At 36.2% G+C, this 22,799-nt stretch overlaps 1 protein-coding gene across 2 annotated transcripts in view; it reads right to left on the bottom strand.

The window, feature by feature from the left end:
• ASCC3 (activating signal cointegrator 1 complex subunit 3) overlaps window positions 1-22,799 on the bottom strand; it is a 270,966-nt gene that overhangs the window by 133,592 nt on the left and 114,575 nt on the right. For both annotated transcript variants that reach the window (XM_086482448.1, XM_086482447.1), the window contains exon 13: window positions 1,566-1,700. In XM_086482448.1, coding sequence (XP_086338574.1) covers window positions 1,566-1,700 — 135 coding nt within the window. The remainder of the gene's footprint in view (window positions 1-1,565; window positions 1,701-22,799) is intronic.

Here is a 22,799-nt window from a genome sequence, read left to right as displayed (position 1 = left end):
TGTAAAAAACATTAACATCTTAAGGGAAAAAAAGTGGCCAACAGTGGTACATGCTTCATATTATTCTGTGTTTAAAGACTTCGTGTCATAATGTCTACTCATCTGATTTACAAATAGAGTAAAATATTGAAATGAAAGATTCAGGCATTTCCAATGCAAAATAATCATGTCTTTCATATAACAAATACACTTCTTCCTGTATTCCAAACAGGTTTAGAACTATCCTTTTCTCATATTCTTATTGTTCCCATCAACATAAGAATATGCTTTCTAATTCATTTAATCCCAGAATGAAGAGAAGAACTAAACATACATTAGTAGTTTCCACCAAAATACACAGTGAGTTGGACAAATACTTCTTTGACAGATACCTCACATAATATGCACTGCTTCATTCACAATTAGTATGTGTGAATGAATCCTTTCATATTCTCTTCAGAGGTATAAAATAAGGTAATGTATTTATTACATCTAAAGACAGACACAGACTCTAAAACCCTCACAAAATTCCTAATTCACAGAGACCCAATCTATTTAAGAGTTTATCAATACATTTTTCAGTAAGAGAAGGCATCTTATACACACATTAAACTTTCCGCAATGAATAAATATCTCCTCTACGTTCTGCTATTTAGTTGGTGAGAGAAAAAGAACATTACTTTTCAAGGAATATTAACAAGACACTGTTAACTCTAATCTTTAGACCTCAGTTAAGAAGACGAAATGTAAATGCCACATATAACACTGAATTAAGAATTGTTTTGGAAACATTCTCTCAGCAGAAATACTGGCATATTGCTTGAAGAGATGAAAATAAGTTGTAGCAGACCAAGTAACTTCTGTATGGTATATATCAAAAAAAAATTTGGAAGGTCAACTAACACGACACTTCCAAAGGCAGAACTGTTAGAATGCATAAAAATGTACAGTTTCAGCTGGCAGGTACTTGGCCACTGCTCAAAATACTAGTAATTTAAAATCCATATACATATTTTTAAACAAGATCAGATTAAGGATGCTAAACCCTTGTGAGATTCAAATGACTTTCCCACTTTTGCCACTTAAATAGATTATTTTTTGATTGCCCACCATTAGTAGATTCATGAGGGAAATCAGAGTTTTGGAAAGGTGGTAAATTTACAGGCTAGGTTAGATGAATACTTTAAGATAGTCTTCTGTCTTAAAGAGTAGACAGTAGCAGATGCTTAGGGAAAGACTTTAAAAGCAGGAGGTATGTACACTCCCAAATTGTGGCAGCTGGTGGTTTAGGGACTTCCTGAGCTGCAGATTAATGTCTGATCATGAAGACTACTGTCAAGTAGTACAAGTTGCATAAAACACAACCTAATACCAGATTTTGTTTAAAAAACTAAAAGTAACATCACTTTTCCTTCACCATTACTCTCTCCTTTCCTTTATTCAATTCAGCAATTCCACATGTCCCTTCAGAGCAAAATATATCTTCCCAGAAGCTTAAAAATGCTTCAACTATTCCATCTTGGACTGTATCGTAAAAACATCAATTCTAGGATTGTAAAGACTACCAGTGTAAATTATTCACTTACCTGTTTTTCAGCTTGTCCATAATCTGATCCTTGGGGTGACAAGAAGTGACAAATATGACCATTGTTTTTTGCTTTTTCTCGAAGACCCATAGCAGTTCGTACTGTGGCATTTCTAGCATGAACAAACACCATCACCTTAAGACAGAAAGAAATCAGGCTGATTAGAAATAACAAAAACCTTAATCAAATAACAAAACCGCTTTAATTACAAAATATTCCCTATAGGAATGAAAAAAATAGTTAATACATGACATACTGATGAAAGCTAATGTTGCTTTAGAGAAATTAAATGGTGATCCTGCCTATATTGTATTTAATATTTTCCAAGAGATTTTGAGGTTTGTTTTGTGGGTTTTTTTTTTTTAATTCTTTATTTTTAAAAGATAGGGAAAAATTGTTGGCAACAAACAGTTCATTTTCATAAAGTAGGAAGGTTACCATTGATGTATAGAGTTGTGTTATTTGTCAGATCCTAAATGATCTGGAAAGCAAACAGTGAGGTGATAAGTTTCCTGAAGGTACAACTTGACTGTGTGAGACTGGTGGAAAAAAAAAAAGCTATTAAGAACCTCAGGAGGATATTACAGTCACAAACCACTGGACAATCAAAAAGAAGAATGAAATTAAGCACCAACAAATGCAAAACACAGAAAAGGATACAGATTTTAAACTAACAGATATAATTCTGGGTTTTAAACCACATACTATCACTCAGTAAGACACCTTAGAAACACTGTGGACATCTCCCTGAAAATATACTAAAAGCTGAGTGCTAATCAAAAGTTATTTGTATCCATGTCTGCAGTAGGCTTTGGAAATACAGCTGGGCATCATTCAGTCAACCCCACTGTCACATGATTATGCTTATTACCATCACATATGGTATCAGAACCAAGAGATAGCAATGAGATATTAACACTTATTCCTTTAGATATGTATAAGAAGCAATTTAAGCTAATATTAAATTAAGATTCACTGCAAGGCACATTTAAGATGAATCATGACAGTAAGCCCCCCCGCTGGTGTAGAAAGGGAAAAGTATTTAAATGCCACTTAATTCCAGTGTAATAACAGTTCTCAAAGTCTGTTAACCACATACTACTGGGAAAGACGCATTATGGAAAACACTCTATACTGTCTCCCTAAGTACTCTCTATTGCCCAGGGTTTGCTGAAATTGACCCCACAAATTTGGTGAGATAACTCTTTGGTTTCACAGAATCACACAGAACCTCAGAATGGTAGGGGTTGTAACGGACCTTGAAAGATCATCTAGTCCAACCCCCCTGCCAGAGCAGGACCACCTAGAATAGATCACCTAGGAACGTGTCCAGGCAGGTTTGTGGAGTCTCCTTCACAACCGCTCTGGGCAGCCTGTTCCAGTGCTCTGTCACCCTCACAGTGAAAAAGTTTTTCCTTATGTTAATGGGGAACCTCCTGTGCTCCAGCTTGCACCCGTTGCCCCTTGTCCTGTCATTGGACATCACTGAGAAGAGCCCAGCTCCATCCTGCTGACACTTTGATTGAGGTTGATTGAGTATGACAATTTCTATATTCTTAAAACTCACATATGGAAAAGTGTGAGTGCCTGGCTCTTGGGTAAATGGCAAACACTGTTTTGCAAGTCCATCTAATTTTAATTAAAAATATAACCATGGAGTTACATTTCTGTTTTAAGGTAGTTTCAGCTGAATTTTAACATTAGTATGTCAAATTCCAGAGAATTGCAGGTTTAATTTTGGCCTTTTGGCAGAATCATGCTTGTATCAACTTGCAGTGTATAATTGAATTACTTTAAATGAAACACTATTAAGAAAGTAGCAGTATTTGGTGTATAATTAAACAAGTTATTGCCTCTGTTCTTAATTTGGAAATTCATTATTTAATTTTAAATGTATAATGTACACGTAATTTTTATAAAAGTAGACATAATTGTTATGAACTTACATAACTTATAAATTTATAATTAAACCCAAGCAAATTAATTCAGGTGACAATACAGAGAAGAGATAAAGAGAAAAACAATGTGTGCATAACTATTTGCTTACTGGGAGCAATTACTGCTTACCTGGTTCTAGCTTATTTGATACATCTCTCCATCATCAATTTAGTAACACTGTGACTCCTACAATTATTAGCTTTCATCTGAGTAGAAATATTCTCAGATACATGTCACAGTTAGCAACATACCAATTTCCTCTAACTTAAAAACAACATACTGGCAAAATATTTTTAAAATTTCGTCAAAAGGGAAAAGAACCACAACATAACAAAAATACAGTGTATGTCCCTTCTGTCTTCATTGTTTAAGGATAACTTGTCTATTTACCTCTTTGCAATTTTTTTTCTGTAGAAAGCCTGAATAAAAATACATAACTATTCAAACCAGCAATTTCCTTTTATTAACAGATCCACTATGTTTTCTTCAGCGAATTCTCACTTATTATAAACTGTGCCAATACATTTCACTGAAGAAAAATCTTTAATTTTAAAACTTGATTTTATAGTTTACTAATTTGTTTCCTTTTTAAATGTGAGTCATACTAACATTTGATTCTTTGCTGAACAGATTGAAAATCTTGTGAAAAGAGCTAAATTCTGAAAGTTGAGAAACTGAAGAAATACAGTATCGGGCATGAAGGTGAAATAAAAATGGTCTTTTTTATCCAGGTAATTTTGAAACTCCTGAATGAGGAGGTGTAAAAACATTTGGTGTGTTGATTCCTTAAAAAAAAAAACAAAATCCACCAAAACAAAACCAAAAAACAAACAGAAAAGAAGAAAAAAGAAAAATTAGTTTCACATATGCACTAAGGCGTTTTATGATTTAATCACAAAATAGGTTTCCTGATTGGTTTTACACAGTATTTTAATCTTTTCGATTCTATTTTATTTCACCCTATATCCTACATCTAAAATGCAACTCTGAGAATGGTGTTTACACAACATTAATATTAATTAAGTTCAAACATAGTAAAGTAATATATTTCTGCATGCTTTGACATAATATTGATAAATATCTTACTAGTTCTCCTGACCTTTTTAAAATTCCTAATCAAAGACCAAATGAAGTGTGGTCTGACTGAATTTTTTGGAATGGATGGGTGTTAGATGGCTAGAAGGACAAAGCTAAAAGAGCATCTGCAAGCAGGAATGCTTTTAAAGTTTGAAAGGAACTAATAAAAACAGTCAAGTAAAATAGCAAGCAAATCCGCACACAAGTGTGTATCCATATCCAATAAACCTCTTAACCAGGGTATAATTCTTTATGGCTTGTTTAAACAAGATACAGAGCGTCACATTAGGAGGTAACTTCAAACTAAACCAGCTACAGTAAAAAAAAAAAAAGTAGGTGTAATGCTTTGGTGGCCTACACCTATTTAAAAAACCAAAGGGGTAAAAAGCTGTACTGGGAAATGAGAACAGGTAAAACCGTAAGTCACTACAGTTACACAAGCAGAGCACAGAATACTAGTCACAGAAAAGATGATAGTAGAAAATAAGCCCTTAATTGAAGAATCTTCCTTTCAATTACTATATAAATGAACAGCAACTGCAATTCTTCTATAGAGCCCATTCCTGAAACTGTAAATGTGAGGAAAATCCCTCTTAGTTCTAGTCATAATCAGGCAGAACCTTTAGGAATGGACACTCTGAAGTCAACTGTCACTATGGTATCCTGGTCCTGCTAAGACAATGATAAGCAACACCAAAAAGACAAGGAAATATTACTTTGAAGACTTAAAAGAAAATTTGTTGTTATTTTTCAGGTTTCTTCCCTGCCCTTAAGTCTACCTCGCCTCATCACAAGCAGATGTGATCCAACATCTTTCTTGGGATGAAACTGTGCTAAAAGCAGTACACTGGTAGCTGAAGCAGTAACACTCGTATGGAATTTTTACTTGTCACACAGAAATATTAGAAACTCAACTTAATATGAACTTCTATAGGAAAATAAAATCTAATAGTTGACACTTTGCTCTAGAATATTATACAAACATATAAATATATTATGAATTGAATCTTGGCTACTGAACATTTCTAAGATGACTACATAGCATTACTTCTGCAATAATTTCCTTTCAATTAACATACTTTAAACCACATCACTCGATAACCAGTTTTTCTTAGATAAGAATTTGAATTTGGGCTTGTTCAGCCTGGAGAAGAGAAGGCTCTGGGGAGACCTTACAGTGGCCTTCCAGTGCTTAAAGGGGGCCTACAGGAAAGGTGGGGAGGGACTCTTGATCAGGGAGTGTAGTGATAGGATGAGGGGGGATGGTTTCAAACTGAAAGAGGGAAGATTGAGATTAGATGTAAGGAAGAAGTTCTTTCCTGTGAGGGTGGTGAGGCACTGGAGCAGGTTGCCCAGAGAAGCTGTGGCTGCCCCCTCCCTGGCAGTGTTCAAGGCCAGGCTGGATGGGGCTTGGAGCAACCTGGTCTGGTGGAAGGGGTCCCTGCCCATGGCAGGGAGGTTGGAACTAGACGGGTCTTTAGGGTCCCTTCCAACGCAAAGCATTCTGTGATTCCATGAACCCTTTTTCAAAGTCTGCTGCCTTGATTTTATTTGAAATGATGACAGACTTGAGGTTTAACCTAAAAAAGTGACAAAAAATATTATGTAGCACTATGGAAGATTTACCAATGTAATAACTGTACAGGATTGCGCACAGCTGCAGTCATCTACTTGAGATGCTATATAAGATACATATGAGCTCAAGAAATGCAGATAGCAAAAGCACAGCTATGAGATGTACTAGGAAAGACCAAAATGCCATTATAAATAAGGCCATGAAATAAATTAAATTTAAATTTCCTAGAAAAATAGAATCCTTGACAGAAATAAAATTATACAGTCCAGGGTACTGGGCAGGGAGTTGAAGAAGAGAAGAGGGAAAAAAAAAAAAAAAAAAAAAAAAAGAAAGAAAGATAACTGCTGTTAACTCACAGTTAAAAGCCCACAAGAATATTATTATCACTGTAACAGCAGGATCACTGATACAACATTCAAAAGCCATGAAAACACTAATCAAAATGTTTATGAGAAACGTTTTCGTCTTTTTTTCATGCTGCTGAGAATGTCAACAGTGCTGGAAAAAGAGCTGGAGCCTTTTACTTAAAAACATAAAATGTTGCTTTCTCATCACTGCCTGCCATAGTGTATGTTCAGAAACAATCCTGGGAGCTTTAGGAACTTTGACACTAGGAGACTCAATTTAGATGCTTCCAGACCTGGAAGACAGATGGATTGCACATTGCACTTTATGCTTCAAGTTCCCTTTAGCTTTTATTTTAATGATTAAATTTCAATAAGTTAATAATATTGAAAACTTCTTGCTGATATCCAATACTATTTTTTTACAATTACAATTATAAAAATAAACTGTAGCCATAGAGAGCATCGACTTTCTTTTTTACTCCATTTACCTAGTGAACTGAGGGGTTAATATTTAAAGAGTGTATGCTTTTGCTCTCAGCAGAGGCTTGGTACAGACTTGATAAAACTTCATTTTTGATTTCTAAAGCTTCTGCCTACATGCCGCTGAAACTAAATAGGACAAGTGCAATTCCATGCTGGGTTTTCCACAAGAATTGAAAAACAAACAGCATGTTTCTCTGTCAGGGGACCGGAAGATGTTTCAAGTGCATCACTAGGAATCGTAGCTAGGCAGAAGAAATAAAAAAAACCCCACAAAACCCTCTAAGTAACAACCCTGACCTGAAGGGTCTGGCTGGGCTACCACGGAGAATATGTAGAAAACAGGATGGTGCTAAATTAGGAAGCCACTCTTCAACAAACACAGTCTGTACTTAATCTGCCTTCTTATGTCAAAACATTACCTGCCACATTTTGTATGTGGAACAGACAACACTCAATTAATGAATCAAGACCTAGTTTTTACCTTGTTTTATCTAGGATACTCTGATCAAACCCTGCTCTCAAGAATTAACAATTCCACAATGGGATTTGCTGCGAGGTTAATCACTACAATAAGTCAGGATTATATGACGCCAAGAAAAAATGTATACTATATTGTTTCCTCGTGTTCCCATTTTGCAAGTGAAACTAAGGTTAAGTGTATTCACTGAATGTGAAACTTAAGATATGAGATCATACTGCTTACTATATATGACCTGATAAACTCAAAGCAGAGTTCCTATTAACTCCATTGAAGTCATGAGCACCCAACATTCTTAATTATCAAGTCAATGCTTCCTACGTCGCAATTCTCAAAATTTAGAAGCCCTGATTAGTATGTACTTCTGAAGATTTTTGTTTCAGAAGCTTCATCTTCTGTAACATGACATGAACTGTCAAATGCAGGGACAAAATATAAATTTTCAGTGAAGTGTTTCTTTGTCCTACATAACAGACCACCTCTTCTTTTTCTATTATTCTCTACTGTATCCATCACAGGATTTTAATCTCTTGGAATGAAGACATGTCCTGACACAGAACTACCTCATTAAAGTATTAAATCTCTTGTGCTAAACGAACTAAAAGAAATAAAGATCTAATGCACAGAACCCCTCAGAATCTTCACTGGTCAAAGAACACATTTGATACTCTCTTAACACTTTTTACATGGCTGCTTCTTCTTCCCGAATCTTTGTATGACAATGTTTGACATCATAGCAATCATTCATTCAGAAAGACCTAAGATCTTATCATGCAAATGATAACTAAGAAACAAGCACTGTGTAACTGTCCTCTACTCAGAAGCCTTTCTACAGTTCTTACAGAATGCTACCTAATTTTCAGATGTGTAGTACGTTTTATGAAATTTAACTCCCACTGCTTTTAAACTAATAATGCACACTTGAATTAATTGACTTTTATGTATTTCATGATCACATACCAACACCTGACCAAATTTTTAAATTTAAAATGACTGCACAAATTGCTGACAATACAAAGAACTTCTCAGTGATAGGTAGACAGATAAGTCCAATTAAAAAAACCAGACTGCTTTATTAGCTGATTAGAGGTGCCTATCTTAAGGTTAATGTTTACTTGTAATCCCTGTACATCAGCAAATATGTTTTAAAGAATCAGCCCTAGCTAAAAATTGACATATAACACCTGGTTGAATGTTTTCCCCCCAGTGAATAGGTAAGCATTTACTCAATATGTTGTGAGACAACAATACAGTCTTAAGAGGGTTAATTTAGCCTGTCCTAACTGTGTTAGAGAATATTATATTTCAGTGGCAAAATCTCTGTGCATTATATTATGCAAATAAGTTAGGAAAAGTAATTTAGAATAGAGAGAAACGGTTCCACAGCTACAAGCTGTGTAATTAGATCTGTACTCTGCAGTTCAAAGCTAGCTCTGGTGTATATAGCCCTAGTGCTGAAAGCGTCTGCTGCTGCTCTCTTGAAACCAAAGCTTTTAAATAATAAAAAATATACAAGAAAGGAGAATGCAAATGTCTCTAGCTAGGTTACCTCCCCAGAATTTTCTTAAAGTATGAAACAAATCAAACGCTTTCACCAAAGGCTTTGGTTCAAATCCAGAACAGGAAGTTCCTGCATTCCCCAAGTGGTGCATATTCCAGGTTGTAATCCTTCTGAAACGTGTTAGTGCATCACCAAAGCACTGAAAAGTGTGCTATTATTCAAAATACCTACAAGAACTAGTACTCTTCTGTTATCAGAGACACGTAACTACATGCTAGTAGGACTTATATTTTCACTTAGAGGAGAAAGAAAAAACACACCACATATACAAAAGCATCTAAAATCCTTCATGAAAATTTATAAACAGGTAGCTGAAATCCCTTGAAACACTTTTCTTTTGCCTTGGACAGTAAAGATGCTTGTGGTTAAATTTTGTTCCTGGAAAATGTGTCTTTCAAGCTCACATCCTCTGTGATACTTTCAAAATAGTGCTGTAATGGGTTTGTGAGGCAAGGTTTTGGTAGCGGTGGGAGTTACAGGGATAGCTTCTGTGAGAAGCTGCTAGAAGTTTCCCCTATGTCTGATACACCCAATGCCAGCTGGCTTTAAGACGGACCCACTGCTGGCCAAGGCCGAGCCAATCAGTGATGGTGGTAGCGCCTCTGTGAGACAGCATGTTTAAGAAAGGGAAAAAAGTGATTGTACAGCAGTAATTGCAGTGAGAGAGAGGAGTGAGGATATGTGAGAGAAACAACTCTGCAGACACCAAGGTCAGTGAAGAAGGTGGGGAAGAGATGCTCCAGGCACCAGAGCAGTGATTCCCCTGCAATCTGTGGTGAAGACCATGGTGAGGCAGGCTGTCCCCCTGCAGCCCACGGGTGGTGGAGCAGACATCTGCCTACACCCCGTGGAGGACCCCACGCTGGCGTAGGTGGATGCCTGAAAGAGGCTGTGACCCCATGGGAAGCCTGCACCGGAGCAGGCTCCTGGCAGGACCTGTGGCCCGTGGAGAGAGAGAAGCCCACGCTGGAGCAGTCGGTTCCTGAAGGACTGCACCCTGTGAAGGAGACCCACGTTGGAGCAGTTTGTAAAGAACTGTAGCCTGTGGGAAGGACTCACACTGGAGAAGTCATGGAAGACTCTCTCCCATGAGATGGACCCCACACTGGAGCAGGGAAAGCATGTGAGGAGTCCTCCCCCTGAGGAGGAAGGAGCGGCAGAAACAACAGTGTGATGAACTGACCACAACCCCCATTCCCTGTGCCCCTGCACTGCTCAGGGGGGAGGGAGGGGAGAAATTTGGAACAAAGTTAAGCCCAGGAAAGCAGGGAGGGGTGGGGGGGAAGGTGTTTTAAGATTTGGTTTTATTTCTCATTACTCCTCTCTGAGTTGATTGGTAATAAATTACATTTTTTCCCAAGCTGCATCTGTTTTGCCCAGGACGGTAAAAGTTGAGTGATCTCCCTGTCCTTATCTCAACCCATGAGCCTGTTGGTGTATTTTTTCTCTCCCTTGTCCAGATGAGGAGGGAGGAGTGATAAAGTGGCTTTGGTGGGCACCTGGCATCCAACCAGGGTCAAACCACCACAGGTGCATTCATCTTTTTGATGAGGAAAAGCACTGACTCTTTGGGGAAGCACACGGACTCTTTCAGGAATACTTCCATCCTGTTATTAGAGCTCTGGTCACTCGAACCTTGAATTCAGCATTTTTGTTTTAAGTAACACCTCTCCTCGAGGATGGAAGGCCTAGGTTTTGCCACACACTTTGCATCACATCCTTCAAAGAAATTAAGACAAAAGAATGAATTCACTTAATGCAATGTCAATTATTAATTTAGAATAGTTTAGAAACAAGTATATATAGTTTATTTTAGCTTCAAGAAATTGTTTGACTTCACACAGCTAAATGCTTATAGTATGTTCTTTTATCCCACTTACCAAGGTATCCAGTTCTTGACCCGAGCATTATTTCTTCAGAAAATGAGCAGTTAGGGATATGGATCAACAGATCAATCTAGCCAACCATTTTCTCCCTTAAGGTTAGTATGAAACCTCTTCCAAGTATTTTACAAAACTCAGTTCCTAATGAGGTTTCAACACTTCCCCAAGCAGCGCCGACTGCACCTATTTATGTTAAAAACATCATCCTTTGCACCTCATTACATAGAGCCATCTCCTAGACTAAGCACAACTCATTAATGTCTAGCCTCATTCTAAGGAATAATAAAATTGTTTCTCTCTTGTGTTGTGATTTCTTCCCAACTGCCAAGATACAGTTAAAAATTCCAGTGCCTACCATTTACAGAATCAAAAGTATATTTCATTCAAAACACAAATGAAAACAAGACACATGGCTCACTAATAGCTCTTGATGAAAAACACTCACTGCAAAATCAGAATATCTTGATTACCAGATCAAAATGATAGCATGACAGTGTATAAATGTCATTTCCCCTTCCTCTCACTAAGATCACAATAACTTATGAACATCACTGTCCAGAACTAGTAACTAAAGGAAGAGCAATAAAATATATGAAGTAAGAATTTTTATAAGGTGACCTATATTAAAGCTTAAAAAGTTTAATGCAGAAATCTTGCTTTTATTTTAGCAGATTTTTGTATTTTGCATATTAAAGTCTTTTCACATATTAAACAACACCATGGGAATGGAAAAAGCTGAACAGGCTGTGTCACTTACCAAGGCAACAAGAGAATTTGAATTTATTTTCTAATTATTTTAATTCATTTTAGTACATCTTATATTTAAAAGAAATATTGATATAATCTGCATGTGTATTGTGATCTTTTACACTACAGAAAACTGAAGGATAACTAAGCTGCCTACAAACTAGTTCTAATGAGACATTTTATATATCCTTCCTGTGGTACATGAAATTCTTCAAAAGTGAAAAGCAGACAATTTGCTTATCATATAAAAATAAATAATGTGCATTAGAATACAGGAATTTTCATTCAAGCTTCTGGAGTCAAAAATGCCAAAAAGATTCAGCAAGGGTCACCATTAAAACATCTGTACATTCAAGAGAAACATTCAGCAAACTCTGCTGAAGAACAAAGCTATACAATACCATAAAATATTTTAACATAAAATATTAACTAGTAACAGCAAACAAATCTATAATGCTGCACCAGCTGATCAGTACTGTAATGTGATACAATGTATTTTGAACTCTTGATAGATTATCACTAATTGCTGTCTCTGCTAAGTTTTGATTTAATTATTCACTCAAATAAATTGCTTCTGATCATCCCTGTTTAAACAAAAACTGGGATTTTTGAAAAAAAAAAATCTATTTAACATGGCTATTTCTCTAATTATATTTCTATTTAGATATACCAGATTTTAAGGGTAATAACTCCTATTTACAGATATTTTTACTACTGTAATGTGCACTTGCTCATTTATTTTTCTATAACAATACTACTTTTTAAATACATCTGTCCCTGTAATTTCATTTTTTTATTCCTTTTAACGTGGAAATGTATTTTTTACTGAAGATGTGCCCACCTTAATAAACATGATATCGTGCAGACCCATCTCATTTTTATTATTGTTCATGAAATTCTATTTAAAAAGCTATGGTAAGGACATTATATTAGAACTACTTTCTTAATTTTCTTCCTATCTGCTCTTCCTTCCTTTAGCCTTTTGTGTTCTAATTCTATCCATAAAAAAGCCTCTACTATCACACACATTCTGAAATACTACCATCTCTCTTATTCTTCATTTTAATTTCTCTTAAAGTTTCCTTCTTGATGCACCTCTTGCTCTGTCTTCTCTGACTTGTTACAATCTTTACTGTTATAACTCTGTTCTAAGCATAAACTTAGTTGCGTCTGGTTTTATTTTCTTTCTTTTGCCTTGTCTTTCCTTTATCCCTGTTGTACCTTCTCTAGCAAAAGATCCTCCCACTGAACCACAGAACTTGTGGAACTATTAGCACTTGAAAAAAATTTTTGTAGGTGTCATAAGTATGTAACACCTTAGTCTTTGGTGCAAAGGAAATACATTTGGAATAGTCCCAAATAGCTTGAACAATACATGTCTATATTTTAACATACCTTTTTCTTGTTTCTATGTAATTTATAGGTATTTTGAAAACTTACTGTCTTGCTGATTTCCAAGTGGCAGGAAATGATTTAAAAGGTACATAGAACCGCCCATGAAAGGTAGATTCCACCACAAAAAATGGCCTTACTACTGTTAGTTATTAAATTGACTTTTTAGGATTATATCTAACAAGACATTTTAGCCTGGGGTGACAAGGAATTTTTCCTTAACTAGAAGTTGATAAATTTTCTTGCTCCTTTTCTGACATTTTTCTCCTTCATTTTAACATTATAACCTCAACTAAGCTCCTGCTAATCAGGTTACAGACATGATTTTCTTGTCCTTTTCAAAGATAGGGATGACATGTGCTGTCCTTCAGTTCTCAGGAACCTCCCCTGATCACTATGGTCTTTCAAGGATTATAAGTGGCTTTGCAATGACATTGGCCAGCTCCTTCAGCGTGTCTGGGTGACTCCAATTAGGTTGCAGAGACTCATGTAAGGGTAAATGCAAGGATAAGTCTTTGCTCCAAGCTCTCCAATTCCTCTTCGGGACCTCAGGATTCCTGTAGGCAAATCTTACCAGCAAAGACCAAGGCAAAGAAGACATTGAGTAGCTCAATCTTCTGCACATCTTTTGCTTCCAGGTTTCCTGATCCATTCAGTAAAATGGCATCATTTTCCCTAGATGTCTTCTTGCTGCTGCTGTACTTGTGGAAGCCCTTCTTGTTGCCCTTTACACCCCTTGCCAGATTCACCGGTGGATGGGGTTTGGCTTTCCTAATCCTATTTCTGCATGCTTGGACAGTGCCTTTATATTCCTCCTGGGTCTCCTGTCCCTGCTTTACCACTCTGTATGCTTCCTTTTCGTGTTTGAGTTTTGTCAGGAGTTTCTTTCTCATCCACACTGGCCGTAGGCCAATATGATTGGTTTCCTGCACATCAGTATGGACCGTTCTTGAGCTTGTCAGATGTGATCCCTGAAAATAAACTGGGTCTCCTGGACCACCTGCCATAGGATTCTTCCAAGCAGATCCCTGAAGTGGTCAAAGTGCTCTCCTGAAGCCCAGGGCTGCAGTCTCGCTTTTTGCCTTGTTCCCTCCATCAAAATCCTGAACTCACCATCTCATGGTCACTTCAGCCAAGGCTTCTCCCGGCACTCATATCCCAAATCTGTTCTTCCCTTTTTGTAAGTTCAGGGTCGAGCACAGCATCAACCCTCATCAGCTCGTCAATCTTTTGTGCTGTTAAGTTGTCATCAATGCACTCCAGAAACTTCCTGGATAGCTTTTGCCCTGCTGTTATTGTCCCTCCAGCAGATATTGGGGTGGCAAAGTCCCCCAGGAAGACCATGGACAAGAACATGAAGCTGCTTCTAGTCTGAAGAAGGCCTCATCTACATTACTCCTGATCAGTAGGTCTGTAGCAAATGCCCACAACAATTTGCTCATGTCTGTCTGCTGGCTAATTCTCCTCCTAAGCTGTCAGCTGGCTTGTCATCCATCCCTAGGCAGAGCTCCAGGTATCCCTGCTGTGCTCTCACATACAAGCAAGTTTCTTGCCCTCCTGATCAGACCTTGCTCAAGAGCCTGTTTCCACCCACTACAGCACTCAGTTGTGTGAGCTATTGCATCACATCTCTGATCTCAATACAATCTTAGCTCAGCAACTGGACACAGACCCCTAATTTCTCCTTTTTGTTCCATATGCTGCCTGTAGCAGCACACAGGCATTTCAGAGAGGCACTCAGTTATGCTCATGTAAAACCTGACACTATGTCGTCTGCTGCTATGTAAAAATGGAAGATATAGGGGTTCGGTGTCATTTCCATTCACAGGTATGGATAAAACAGTTCTGGACCCATAAGTTTGACATTAAGCCTCTAACATCAAAATATGAGGCGCTGATGATACCAAACCTTTACACTGAAGAACAGGCAGAGTGTATGCAGCAGCACTAATGGGAGAATGCTTCAGAGTAAAAAGTACTTCCTCATAGGAAACTTCATGACTTTTCCTTTATACTTATACAACAGTTAAACACATTTTCCAGTAACGTATGCTGATTGGTTTGTCTGATTTATTTTACATTAGGAAGTTCTAAATTATTAATTACTTTAAAAATTGCAAGCACTTGTGTTTATGATCTTGTTTTATTATATTTTGAATTATATTAGACGGCCTATAAAATAAATGGTCAGTTATGGAATAAATGCTTAAATATGGATTCTGGAGATTAAAGGAAGCCTGTTTCAGAACAATATAATAGGATCTATGCTATCTCCGATTTGTAGCATTAGCCAAATATGTGACAAAATGCAGAGCAAAAATGAATAGAGTGAAAATTAAAGTAGAGGGCAAATTATTCAATAAGACAAACAAACACTACTTTACTGACTCCTACAGGTAGTAGAAATTATTCCGAATTTTAATTGACAGGATAGAAATAGAAACAGTAATATCTATTCTTGTACAGAAAATTAAGCAAGAATAGCTAGGCTATTACTATGCAAATGTATGTCATTAGGCAGTTAACAATTGCATTTTTGCAGATGCCAATGGACTTGAACGACAGTTATTATTCAAAATTATAAGCAGCTTTTCACTGCATCTTTTTTTAGAAAAACAAGATCATGCAATAATTTGTTTCAAGCATTTCCCTTTGTCCTGTTCTGAAATTAACTATTTTGACTTTGTACAATAAAATATGCTTCTACATTATAATAAATTCTATTTTTGACAACTATCACTCCAGAATAAGAGTCTACCATATTTCTTCTTATGTTTCCAAAACTATTTATACTTATATGCATATCATCCAAAATATGAGAAAATAACCCAGAAGCCAGGTTTACTGAAGGAAAGGAACATAGAGGATACTGGAGATATCTTCATATCTATTCACATTCCTTTTACTTAAGTAAAAAAATTAAGAAAATTGCCACGTCAGCCTCTGTATCTTCTGGTTTTGTAAGATCCAGTAACATAGATAATCCTACTAAACAATTAAAGAACAGAACAGCCAGACTTCCTAGCTTATTTCTTATCAGTACTGATTTAAATACATAGACCTTTATCCAGAAGCCTTTTTTGCTCCTAATCATCAGAAAAGCAAAGAACTTTTAAAATGAAACATAATAAAGTTATGAAGAATTTATATGATGTGATAGTTTGCAAACAATTGTAAACTGTGCTAAAACAATTAGAATGTCCTTCATAAACCCATACCTTATATACCTAGCCCTTGTCCAGATATCCTCTCCTAATTAAGAATTAAATACCTAAGAGTAAACAAATGTAACATCTTCTGGAGTCAACCCTTCAGTAATCACAAAGAAACTATGAACACCACAGCACTACATTATGTGAGGAATCTCATACTCTGGAAAGAGAACAGAAGTATACAGTCAAAAGGAATTTCCTCACCAATCTTAGTGTCTTAATAAAGAATATTTATTTTCTGTCCTCATGGATTCCTCAAAATAACTTCTTTTCTATAGCATCCTGTATCACTGTATATTTAAAATTAAACCCCACTAATGACATTATTACTGGATTCACTGGTAACATCTGTTAAAAATTCTGTGATAGGCATAAGGTCTTGGTGGACAGTAGCTACCTTGTTACATTTTGGATAATACAGAAGCTTTGATAATAATCAGTAAGTTTATATGTTGATACTATCTATTATGTTAAACTAAGCACACAGATCCATTTCTTTCAGGGCTACAGAGCAAGAGTTTTTAAAAGATTTGGACCACTGACAATCCTTAGCATGTCTTCTAAAGTATCATTTATCCTTGCCATTAAATTCCTACTGAAGAACAATACGCAGCTGACAGGGATCCACAGATTTAACTTCCCACTAATGGTCTGCAGTCCCATGTTCAAGAAACAGCTTCTAACACAGAGCTAGTAAAACTCATCATATTAGGCTGCAAGACTGGTCAAGCTGCCTTTACCCAGAAGAATAATAACTAAATAGTAGCACTCGCTACCTTAAACTGTTCTATTACCAACACTGACATTATTGTGTAGCTGTGCAAGACTACAGACATAAACTGAACACCTTGTGAACTCATAATTAATGGAGACACATTATATTGGTGCTTCTGGTCTACATAAATTCATCATGAACATCTGAGTAAATATACACAGACAATCTACTATGTAAATGCAAACATATATGCAAAATTAGCATAAGGCACAGAAATATAGCACATGAACATTTAGAAGGCTACCTAAACTGAAGAATGATGGGTATTATATACATAACTTGTTATGGCATCCTTCTCCAGCAGTTTTGTCAGCTCATATAGGCAGCTGACAAGGTATTAAATGTTTAAAGCCAAACAAATTTGACCAGAAATATACAGAGGAAAATAGTACATACATACCATTTGACAATAACATGAAACATCTAGTATATAACATTTTGGAAGTCTATCTTCTACACAGCACATCAACACAATATTTTTAATTAAAGTAAGATACAAATTTTCATTTATTCTGGCGTAAGATTATATTAACGATTATATCCTCCAAATTGCAAAAAGCAGTTATTGTGGAAGTGAAGTGCATAAATAAATGATGCAGAACATAAAAATAGTGCACCATCACTGAATTAGTTTGTCTGTGATTCTGTTAAAGAAACTAGACACAAATGGGACCTAATTGTGCAAAAACTGCAGAAGAAATGCTACAGAAAACTATCCAAAGAATCTGAGTCTTCACTTAATCAGCTGACGCATAAATAACATCTACAATGATCAGCCATAATTCAGCTTTCCTGCTGGGCTGCTTTACCTTCTGTATTTGTGTATTTTTATATACCTACATATGTTTGTGCATATATAAATACAGAAGCAATATATACACATCTATATGCAAATAAGCTACATCAGGTGATGAAGTGGACGTAATCTGTATAGATACTGAGTTACAAAAGCTCAGACTCAATAAACACTTTAGGTGACATTTTTAGATGGAAGCCTAGGGAAAAAAAAAAATCTAGATAAACAATCCATTTTAACAAATCCAGTAATTTTTCAGAGTTATTTGTCCAAAGTGTGCTATAAACACTACTTCACCAAGGAAAAACACGAGGACAAGCTTATTTCTCAAGGTACCAAGTTCCAGAGAGACCTCTGAAGAAAACACTGTTTTATTAAATCTTATCTTATGACACAGCTATAAAAGCATTGTCAACAGTTGCAGTAACTAAGCTTATTAAACTTTTATCTTCACACAGCTTCTGCAACCAAATAACAGCTGGAAAACTGCTAATAAAGAAATTTAATCCATCATTTTTACAGATGAAATTAATACCTGTCAAATTCACTTCTGACAATTTAATATAATAGATTTAAAATAACTACTCAGTGTTTTTTGGTTTAAGATAGCATAAGAAAATCAAGATGACACTTCTTAGTACTGCAAAGTTCAAGTCAATTATTGTAAATAGAGAACAATTACAGGCAAAGTGAATGCTTTATTCACAATATATAGCACAGAACCAGTTTTGACTATATGAATTCAAGTGTAATCTGTTTCTGATCCGTGACATCAAAAATGCTGTATTAGAAAGTATTAGAAATCTGCTGAATTAGAAAGTATTAGAAATTATTAGAAGTATTAAAAATCTGTGTAAGTTGACACTTAGAAATTATTCCAATGTTTTTAAAAAATATATACCATCTCGATATTACTTCTAATTAACTAAATGCAGAACAGTAGTATAGAACATTTTAATTAAGTACATAAATCCTAATTAATAAAGCAAACTTGATCTCCAGAAAACTGCATAATAATCACCCAATGCATACACTAATTAAAAATTTAACAAGTATACATAGCTGTATTCTGCACTTTAAAAAAAATACAAATTTCATTAAAAAAGGTAAAAGGTAAGGCTTGTCATAGGTGTATCAGATGCAGTTGATACTGCAAAAGCAAACTAGTGAGAGAGAAGCAGCCAGATAAACCTAAGAAACTAGTTCAAATCAGAAGAGCAAAATGCTCCGAAATGAACAAGGTATTTGAAAAAGCCTTCAAAAGGTTGTTAGCAAAACTAAAGTGAAATAAGCACAAAATGGTCAGTCTGAAATCGCCGCTCACAGTGCATCATCGAGAATGGATGGTTTGTATAAGGCTGTTCATCATTTTAAGTAGTTTTTAGTCTCAGTGGTAAGATTGCTGGCATGATAATTCTAAAAAGGTTGCCATATCTCCACCGGTTTACAGTTCCTAAAGCGTGCTCTACTCAAGTTAACTGGAGTTGTTGCTACATATGTAAGAATACTACTACTGCATTTCTTCTGGATGTCATTTTGGATATGAGGCTTTCAATAGCTATTTACTGTTTCAAAAATCGACGTTCTTTGCAACAGACAACCTTTGGCCACCAGAAAAGCTCCTCCTTGTATATTGAAACCACTTCCTGTAAAGCCATTATGTCTCCTCAGTATTTATGAACTGACACCTGAGCCTCAATGCCTGCACAGACAGCAAGGGCAATGAGAACCACAGAAGGATGTCAGAACTTCCACTGAACAGTCAGTTTTTGCTATGAACTGAAAATACCAAGCTCAGCAAGAAAGTTTCAAGGAGTTTCACTGAGTACCAAAGCTAGTGGAAGAAAAGTTATATAATATCTCATTGCAGAGTTACACAGAACACCCTCAGAAGCAGTAGGAAAACAGAAACATTCTTTGTCTTAAAAAGGAAAAGGGGTTTCAAAAGACAGGAGAAAGCCAAAGGCACTCCAAGTTGAAAACTGTAATGAACAGCCAAAATGGAAAACCAGCGAAGTGCATGGAGTAAGGAACCAGGACTGAAACTTAGGTATCTGTGGCTGAAGACAAGTAGAGTAAGAGTACTGAAGGTCAGAAAACAGTAAGGTTCTGACAAATTCAGAACAGCTAAAGTATTTAAGATGTGATGGGGACAATGAGGAAAAGATATGATCAACTCTCGGTAACCAAGGTAATGGGATAAAACAACAGAAGGTCAGCAAGAGCAGGAGATATAAAGGATGTGAATCTACACTACAGCAGAGATGGTCAGAGCCAGAAAGAGTTAATTTCATAGGATACTAACTTAAGCAACTGAACCTTGGCAAAGAGCAAGATGTTGCTAGGTATTTTTCAGAGAAAGGAATTTAACGTAAAGTTAAAATTTACATATGATACTTTTCAGAGAAAAAAACCACTTAAAAATACTATGTTATTTCTCAAAACTCCTAAAAATACTATGTCATTTCTCAAAGCATAACATGACAAGGGTGTTTTCCCCCTCATACATTGTGAAGATAAAGACAGGATTATATGCATTGTCCTAAACTGGCGAGTAACGCAATGTTTCAATTTATTATAAAATCAATGTTGGTACTTCTGGTCTTCAATCACTGTCTTTGCTGATCTTGCGAGGTTCTCTACAGTCTGCCTCGGAAAGCTGCCACCCGCTCCCCAGAATTTGTTGCCATTAGATGCCCTTCTCACAGCACTGTAAAATGAGAAGAAGCTTTTTCAGCTCCATAGCTGAATTAATGCTGGCAATGCACGTGGCCCACTACTGGTGACTGCCTGACAAGAGACAGCTGTAATCATTTTGAGGGAATGATAATTTTTGGTGACTAAACCTTCACCCAGTCTTCCAGGGAACAGTATCTCAGAAGATAAATGCTGGCAAAAATACTCTACCTGCAGCTGAGCATGGAGTTGTATTCTCTGACGAATAGTGTGTAATTTCAGCTTTTTTTTTTTCCTTTGTTTAAAGAATCTTTGTAAGAAATAAAACTCCAAAAGTGCAAATCAGCCCAAGAGGACATAACAACTTTTCAGATAATATCAGACCATAGTAAACTCAAAGTACAACATGAAAACAAATATTCACCAGCTAATACTAAGCACAGGAGGACAGTCTCAGGAAAGCAGACTTAATGACACTAGAGGTTCTCACTTAGAGCAGTCTTAAGAGGTAGGATCTGACAGAGAAACCTCCTAATGAAGATCTACATTGTTAGTAATCCTACAAAAAACCCACACTGACTTAAGAAGCACCTGGAAACCTTTGGGACATTTTCTGATCTTCTTCAGTCATGATAAAAGTTTCTATAACAAAACCCCTAGAAAACTCAGTAGGGCAAGCCATCTATCATTCTATCTTTCCTCAAGTTAAACAATAAGAGAATTGTGCCATAAGACAAATGTTGTAGCTTCAGTTGCGTTTGGTAATTCAAAGTGAAGCCTACAAATGAGATATCTCATTAGTTTGAGCAGATGGATCGAAATTAAAGGCTGAATCACCAACTCTTAATTTCCCAGTAGCCAGGAAGAGCTTGAAGTCTTGCAGAGGATGACTGTTGAAAAATCAACATAAAAAGCTTCTCTCCATCTGTCAAAACACATGCCTGTACAATGCAACTACCTCCTACCAGCCTTAGTCTTAAAAAATGAAAACACACATACATCTATTAAAACACACGAACATACAACTTCAGTCAAGCACCACACTGCACCCTACAATATGACAGGGACACATGAGCATGACTTCCATTCGGTTATTTGGTTCTAGCATGGTAGAATTCTTTGAAGATGAGTTAACAGAACAGTAGACAAACAAACAATGTTGATTTAATTTATGAAGACATTCCAAAGACTATGGTAAAGAATCTTAAAAAAGATAACACTATGAAAGTTTGACGGCCGCAGGAAGGTGTACATTAACTCAGGTAACTTTAGAAGATGGAAAGCATTTTTCTCTGATTCTTGTCTTTTTTTTTTTTGCACTTCAGTGTAAAACAGAACGGGTAGGTTTTTGACTCTCTGGAGCACTGCTAATGAGACCTGTGTCTGTCACACATCACTGCCTGAATAGTTATAAAATTCCAACCACATCCTGAATTCCATGCAAATATATAACTGCTGTGGAAATTTATTCTAAAGTATTGGGGGGGGAAGGTGTGAATACATATTTCTAGGAAGTATCTTTATAAATAACTACAACTTTGTTAAAAAGCAAACAAACTTTGCCCACATAGAATGTAAATAAACACAAGTTTCAAGGATAACACAAGCTAGGTAAGGTAACAGAGCATGGCAGTAACAGACTATGGTGAATGTGGACAGAACGTAATGGATTTCAAAGAACTAAGAAAACCAGAAGAAGGTGGTAATTTTAGAAGATCTAAGACTACTCTCAAAATTATGAAAAGACACTAAGAAAACCTTCCTAGCTTAATAGTCATCATATTCATTCATAATATTAATCTTCCACTACAGGGCAGGCATTTTGATGTAGATACATGTGACCCCTTCCCGCCCCCCGCCCCCCCCCCCCCCCCTTTTTTTTTTTTAGCATCTGCAGTTGGTTTAATAATTAGACAGATCATCTGTCATGGCATGCTCATAAAAAAGGAAGAATTCCAAATTTTTAATATGTGGTACAATACTACATACCATAATTAACTATATTATACAATGAGCTGACATGCTTCATTCTGCGTTGTCAAAGGCTGTATACCAGTGTTTGTATATCATTTATTTCAGTTTATGAATTTTTGTTTCGTAAGTATCAATACCAATGTTTTAAATGTTCTGAAGAAAAGTCCAGCCTAACTGGCTGGTATTTAGCCATGTATTTACGGGAGTTCTGCAACATAGCAGAACAAATATTTTCAAGCAATGAAAACGCTTAATAATTACAATCAATTGAATCGAATTAACCAATACGTTTTGAAATCAAATCAACATTTCCATAGCA

This window comes from Leptosomus discolor, chromosome 2, assembly GCF_034619465.1.
Source record: "Leptosomus discolor isolate bLepDis1 chromosome 2, bLepDis1.hap2, whole genome shotgun sequence".
Taxonomy (NCBI): domain Eukaryota; kingdom Metazoa; phylum Chordata; class Aves; order Leptosomiformes; family Leptosomidae; genus Leptosomus; species Leptosomus discolor.
Note: the sequence above shows the minus strand (reverse complement) of the source record. Positions and strands in the feature narration are given on the sequence as shown.